General features: G+C 38.9%; 1 protein-coding gene across 1 annotated transcript in view; it reads right to left on the reverse strand.

The window, feature by feature from the left end:
- The window catches only part of LOC107716490 (hypoxia-inducible factor 1-alpha-like), a 9764-nt gene extending 2668 nt beyond the window's left edge, over positions 1-7096 (reverse strand). The window contains exons 1-8 of the mRNA XM_016522969.1: positions 6892-7096; positions 4277-4422; positions 4111-4195; positions 3901-4010; positions 3378-3580; positions 1375-1481; positions 1109-1256; positions 712-968 (exon numbers count right to left, since the gene is read on the reverse strand). Coding sequence (XP_016378455.1) covers positions 712-968; positions 1109-1256; positions 1375-1481; positions 3378-3580; positions 3901-4010; positions 4111-4195; positions 4277-4422; positions 6892-6940 — 1105 coding nt within the window. The 5' untranslated portion in view covers positions 6941-7096. The remainder of the gene's footprint in view (positions 1-711; positions 969-1108; positions 1257-1374; positions 1482-3377; positions 3581-3900; positions 4011-4110; positions 4196-4276; positions 4423-6891) is intronic.
- Between the last annotated feature and the right edge of the window lie 386 nt (positions 7097-7482).

A 7482-nucleotide genomic window follows, 5' to 3' on the forward strand; every position in this document is an offset into this window, starting at 1 on the left:
TAATAAGAAACGGAGCAATTCCAATAGGGTCCTCACACCATCGGTGCTCGGGCCCTAATAAGAAACGGAGCAATTCCAATAGGGTCCTCACACCATCGGTGCTCGGGCCCTAATAATGTGACACTGAAGACTGGATTAACAGCTGCTGAAAATTCAGCTTTGCTATCACAGGAATAAATTACATTTTTAAATATATTAAAATAGGAAACAGTCATTTTAAATTAAAATATTTCACAACATTACTGGTTTTACTGATTTTTGAATAAATAAATGTAGCCTTGGTGAGCATAAGATACTTTTTTTGGGATAAACATTACAAAAATCTTACCAACCCCAAACTTTTCAACAGAAGTGTATGAGCTGTCAGTCGCTAGTAGACGTTCTTCTTCAACTTCTGGTTGCCTTGCAATACTGGTGGGCTGCACAACGAGCCACAGCTATTGAACTTCGCTGCTGTTAAAAATGTCACTTTATTTTGACAATTACACTTTTTTGACACTAAAAATGAACACTGTGGAGGGGAAGCGCTCATGTAAGTTGCAGGAATATCATCTATGATTAAACAAGATGAGAATAATGAGAAGGAGAATATATGGTCTTTGCACATGCCACCTCTGACTATCAGCTCTCATTGAAAACATTTGCTGCAAATCAAAGTGAGCAAAGCTTCATATGTTCCATTTAAACATGTAACCATCCTTCAGGAAGCACCTGAGTTGTTGAAGTCCAGAGAAATTATGGTGTCTCCTGCAGCAGGCGCCAACACAGTAAGAGCCTCAGGCTCCTCTTTCAGCTTGTCATAAAGATCAGAGCTCTCCACGGGACACTTGAGGCTTTCTGGCTTGAAGAGTTTGAGTATGTCCACCTCAGAGGCCTCATCTTCCATCTCCTGGTTCTCTTTCTCCTCAGCCTCGGGCTCTGTCTCAGTCTGCTGCAAGGACAGGACAACATCCCCCTCCACAATGCCACTGGACGGGACAGAATGGTAAAGTTGGATTATGATCAGACACATTTGTATACACACTAAATACAGCAAAGAACTTTTCACGATATTTTGCTTCTATAAAACCACTGGTCCACTAAAGATGTGACCAAACTGGATTTGTACCTGAGAACGTAGTTGACGCACACAATGCACTGCGGCTGAGAATTCTTGGGGTTGTAGATAACGGTGGCCTGAGTCTCCACCCACACAAAACCACCTTTCCTGGCCAGCATGCGGTACTGGCCTGTGGTGGCCTGGCCCTTGGCGAACACTGGAAAAAACAACACTCTCCAATCAGAAGTATTCCACAAGACATCTTTTGTAACAGTTTTGCACGTTAAAGTGAAACCTCTATCATGATCCGGTATGCATTCTGTCCAGGCACTCACAGTTGTGATGTGTCTTGGTGAGGTGATCTGAATCCAGGGCATGATAGTATTCGTACACAGACCTGTTCAGAAGATCATCCGGCTCATATCCCATCAGCTCTGTGATCCTTCGGGAAAGAGTGAGTGAGAGGATTTAGTATGCAATTATAGCTACATGCTGAAACAACTGCCACTTCAACGTGATCTGGATAGGAGACGTCTAATACAGGGGTCTCAATCTTCTTTGTTCTGTAACCCATTTTTTAGTTCTCGCAACACCATGCATTTGGTCTTAATGTGAACAAGAATGCTGATTTCTGTGTATTCACTGTTTGTGGCCAAAGAATTTATGGCAGCTGGGCCTTTACATTGAGTTCACCTCTGCGTCTAGATCACATATGTGTGTAATGTAGTATTAAGTGCAAGAGAAACGGTGTAATTCACAAACATGTCTAATCTACAGCTGTAACAATTTTGCTCAAAAACGGTTTCGAACACTAAAAATATTTAGTATTATTCATATACTATGATTGTATTTATTAAAATTTTGAATTTGTAACTTATTTTTATATTTTCAGTGTTAAATTAAATTTTAGTTTAAGGTTTTAGTAATTCTGTTAATTAGTTTTTTTTTTCTTATATTATTAATAACTATTACTATATAGCTTTCAATTGTGTTTATTTCGGTTTTCTTTTTGTTTTGCAGTTTATAGGTGAGCTCAGGGATAGTAACTAGTTATTATAGTATGTAGATACTACATACACGTACAACAGAAAAGTAAAAAAAAAAAAAAAACCAAACAAAAAAAAAATCTCCAACAACCATATCAGCATCTCTAGTGATGCCGAAACTGAGGCCCTGTTACGCCTTCAGCAAAGCAATAAAAAAAAAATAATAATAATACTACCGGTTTATAATAATACTACTTCTGCCACTAGGTGGTGTTAATAACATTTGTAAAAGTACAGAACACAGACTTTTGTGCTTTGGCCTACTAGACTTGTTCTGCAGAACTGCTTTTATTCAAAGAGATGTCAGCAACTGGTAGGCACACACAAGTATTCATTGCTAGGCATATATACCATCAAGGCAAACCCAAATACATTTTTAAAAAAAAGAAAAAAAAAGAAATGGGGAAATAAAGTGGGGCAGGCCAAACCATTTACACTTCAACAAAACAAAAAGAAAGAAAAGGAGCTCTGCGCCAATCTGTCTACATAATCCGGGGGAAATATTTATCTGCATCTCTAGTGATGCCGAAACTGAGGCCCTGTTACGCCTTCAGCAAAGCAATAAAAAAAATATAATAATAATACTACCGGTTTATAATAATACTACTTCTGCCACTAGGTGGTGTTAATAACATTTGTAAAAGTACAGAACACAGACTTTTGTGCTTTGGCCTACTAGACTTGTTCTGCAGAACTGCTTTTATTCAAAGAGATGTCAGCAACTGGTAGGCACACACAAGTATTCATTGCTAGGCATATATACCATCAAGGCAAACCCAAATACATTTTTAAAAAAAAGAAAAAAAAAGAAATGGGGAAATAAAGTGGGGCAGGCCAAACCATTTACACTTCAACAAAACAAAAAGAAAGAAAAGGAGCTCTGCGCCAATCTGTCTACATAATCCGGGGGAAATATTTTTTTTTCTGTTTGATGTATCCATGCTATTTTTTTTTTTACATAAGAGCAGGAACAGCCATTTGTAATTTTAATGTGCAAGGCTTCCGATTTCATTCGCTTTATTTTTATTTTTCAGTTATTTTTTTAATTTAAAGTCTTATGCTGCTTTAAAATAACAAAATATACAAGTTTGCAATATAATCTATTATGATAATCATAAACGCACTGGTTTGTAGCACAAATAGTTTTACCATTTACTGCACTTTGTTTTTTAACCTTTTAGTTATTTACCTATAGTGGTTAATAAATCGGAAGTCTTGCACATCACAGGAAATAGCTTTCATGCACTTTGCAAAATAAGGTGAATATGAGGCCATCACATCTTCCTGCTAACCTTTCATCACAGTACGAGAACTTCATGTCCAGAGTGTGGCGGCTAAGAAAGGTCTTGCTGTCCAGAGGCACCTCGATGTTCGAGGGATGAGGAATGGGCTCACAGATGAGCACAAGGTAGGTTAGAGGAGGCTCTTTAAAGCCAGAGTCTCCCGAACCCTCGCCGCGCTCCTGAACACGGACATGACCAGCGCAGTGAAGAACCTGTATCAGAAGAGAGAAGGGGAAAACTTCTGTTCAAAGTCTTTTTATAGCAGATGTGTCATAAATAACTACTATAAGGATGCTCTGTGCACAATAAGACTCAAGACAGTTTTTCTTTCCTTCTTCCTCGTTAAATTTTCTGTATGCTTTCAATGTCACCAAAATGAATGAACCATTTAAAATGAGCAAATCAGGGTAAGGCAATCTTATCCTTTTAAAACAAAAATATACCAGGAAAAAGTAATGCTAGGGGGAAATTATATACCAACAGATTAGTGATAGTCTGAGAAAACTTTGTTAGCATTCAGACAGCATCTCACCTTCCACGTAGCAGACTTGGTATTGACAGTCCGCCCTCTGCTAGTGAGTGTGCACTTCATACGCAGGAAGAAGCTGCGCTCTGTATTTTGTTCCTTGGTCTTTTTGGATCCTAAACATGGACAAAAAATTAATGCAGTTAATGCATTTACTATTTATGGCTGGTGTATATTTCTGCGGGAAAATGTTGCAGTGTAGCATGTGTGACTTACCTGTCTTATGGACCAGCATCTCTCTCAGCTCCTCATGGTCACATGGGTGTGAAAACTCAAAGATACTGTGACCAGTCAGATCAAACTGAAAGAAAAGATGGCAGAGAAAGTTAGCTACAACTTAAGCCTTAAAGCTAAACAGCAAAGAACAAAAACATTTAGCTACCTGCGTGAGGCCCATGCTCTTGCTGACATTCTCAGAGAGATAAACCATGTCTCCATCTTCAGACAGGACCATGAGGAAACCCTCCAGGGCCTTCAGATAAAAGCTGTTCAGCTGACACTCCAGTTCATTTTCCTTCTCTTCATCATCTGCAAAGCCAAACATAATTTAGCAATCTAATAAGCGCATGGTCACAGCAGCACATTAAGTTTCCTACACACTGTCAGAAAATATAGTATCTTGACAGTTACAACAGTTTACCACTAGGCCAGTACTCTCAAAAGGGTACATTTTAGTACCTAAAAAATAAATACTAGTATTATTATGCACCCTTGAAGGGAAGATAAGGTCCATATTAGTACTTGTTATAAACGCAAGGAAAGAAAGATTTAGTTTTGTTGACAATAGCGGGTTTATAAGTGCTTCTCATTGCAAGTTCGGGAAAATGTGTTCTCAAATGCATGTTATAAACATTTGTTACGATCCCCGGCATTGTTATTTTTGTGTGGGTCTTGTTTTGTGTACTGGTGCTTGTGTGCAGGTATTGGCTGTTCATCAAGGAACGTGATTGGTGGATTCTGAAGCGGATGACTTTAAAAAGGCCGGCGCTACCAACCCATGGCGAGCTCACTTTGGCGTTTGCTTCTGTGGCGTGAGGAGCTCCGGATTCCGTCTCCGTCAACAGATCACCAACCGCTTTGTGGTTACTGTTCGTGGTTCTTCCTACATGTGATTTATTCTGTATATTCTAAGAAAATCCTGGGAGCATAGGAGGGGTCTGCCATTTACTTTGACCTAATTTTGCGATGTGTTTTTGTTTAGGGAGTTAGGGAAGTTCATTTGTACTTTTCTTTATAATTAGGCCATCTAAATCTTCTCTTTATTTTATTAGTGGTTTTGTTTATTATTTTGGCCTTGGGCCTCTCCGAAGCTAAAAGCTCCTTTCATTCATTTCACTCTTATTTAATAAATTATTTAAAACTGTTATTTGTCTTTGGTGATCTGTTGGCTGTGGTCGGAATCCCGTTACCACCACTCGCTCGCCTCGCACCCTATTAAAATGGGCCGTAACACATTCCAAAGTCAGAGCAGATGCAGAGATGAGTTTGTGTGGAGCAGCACTTACTGCAAACAGGGCTGTTTCAAGACACTGAAAACACTGGATTATGAGCTGCTTGAGTGTAAATGAACATTTATTTAATTAAATCACAGCTTTTGCAATTTGATAACCATACTAAGCCATATTGCAATTTCAGTTAATCATGCAGCCCTAGAACATACTAGTATCTAAAAGGTACATATTAGTACTAATATGCACTCTTTGATAGGGTTGGGTATTGAAAATCGGTTCCAATTCCAGAATTGGATACTTTTTGTAAAATGAACATTCCGATTCCGCCTATCGATTCCTGTGCGCGCATCTTTTCTTTTTTTCCATCTGTGAGGACTCCGACTCTGCGATCTGCCAGGACCTTCCTCACTATTCTAAGCGCTCCAGTGGTTGGCTACACTTGCGATCAGCAAGTAACTTAAGTATAATATTTGTGATAAGCTAACATGTTGCAAGAGAAGTGTCACCACCAACATGACAAAGCACTTTTAATTAAACATCGTTAAAGATCGCGAACACGATTCAAACGCCAACGTGATCTTTCCTAAATGACAACGATTCAGCTGTTAAACCTTTGTGTGCGATCAACTTTCTGTTCGTCCCTGTGTGATTTGAACATAAAAAATGCGTTTGCGCTGCCGCTGACCTGAAGAGAGCAGCTGTCATGTATATGTATGAAACGGCTTCACAAAGAGTCTTTTCAACCACACAGTATCATTATTTCTGTTACAATCACTCAAATAAATCACAGAAGTACAGGGATAAAAGTTTATAGTTTGGATAAACACGGTGTACTGTACGGTATCGACTAAAATGGAGTATATCACCTTTTGAAAGCAATTTGAAGTTTCAAATAAAGATTAATCGATTATGTCGTTACGCCAGTAAGTGGCGAAAAGGAGCTGTTAAAAATGTATGTCTTTGAATCATTCATTCAAGAGATTCATTCAAACACACTGATTCATCCATTAATGAAACAAGTAAATCTTAAGTGAGTAATTGAATCATTAATTCATAAAATGTTATTTATTTAAAATAAAAATAAAAAACCTCAAATTTATCCAGAATTGTGCAGCTCTTTTTTGCACACAAACAGCTCTTAATCAAGTCCAGTTTTTATGTAGCCTGCTGATTTTTGTTCATGGTATTCTGTTGCAACTAAATGTTTTGCAAAAAGAGAGACAGAATAAATATGTTTGATATCTAAATGTTTGAATTCTTTTTATTTTTATTTTTTTAAACTACATCGGAATCGAAACTGGGAATCGATAAGAATCGGAATCGATAAGCAGAATCGGAATTGATAAAATTCACACGATACCTAACCCTACTATTTGAGGATTCTGCCCCAGTGACAGTGCAGATTGCACGTTTTTTCCTGTTCATCAGCTCAGCTTTTACAATATTTGTTTACAATATCTACTGGTGGCAATGTTTTGATTCCCTTTTGCATGCGGTTTAACTATTTTGCGTATGTAGATGAAAATATTCAAGTGAGCGTACTGACCAGAGCTCAGTAGCTTCCTCATGCGCAGGTAGCTGATGGCCAGCCTCATGATGGAGGCTTTGTCCAGGTGGGAGGTGACATTGTGTGGCAGGGGGAGCTGGTGTGCTAACTCGTAGAACACCTCGGACTCCTTTCCCCTGCGAGATCGCGCCGCATCCCTGGACTTCTCCTTCCTGCGGTCCGAGCTCACCCTGAAAAGATAAGGAAGGACAGTGTGGTGTTAGTTTTGCTCAGTGTTTGTGACGAGAGACCTCCTGCTTGAAGGCAGCAGCAAGGTCAACTTATTTTAAATTTCTAATTTTCATGGCATCAGAACTTGCAACGTCAGAGGCCAGAAAGATCGTTTCAATGTGACTGGCTGGTGAAAGGAGTGTGGACACACTGTGACAGACACAGTTACAATCCTTGGAAGCCAGCCAACAGTGATAAATGTTGTCGTGTCAGACAGTTTTCAAATTTCCCAACATAATCTTTTCGGTGCACTACAAGGATGTTTTACACACAAACAAGCCATAAAGTAACTGGTCTTACAAACAAGCAAGGTCAAGATCTGGACAATACAATAGCTCTTGGCCAGAAAATAACCTCTTT

Source organism: Sinocyclocheilus rhinocerous, unplaced genomic scaffold (assembly GCF_001515625.1).
Source record: "Sinocyclocheilus rhinocerous isolate Xijiao unplaced genomic scaffold, SAMN03320098_v1.1 scaffold4678, whole genome shotgun sequence".
Classification (NCBI taxonomy): Eukaryota; Metazoa; Chordata; class Actinopteri; order Cypriniformes; family Cyprinidae; genus Sinocyclocheilus; species Sinocyclocheilus rhinocerous.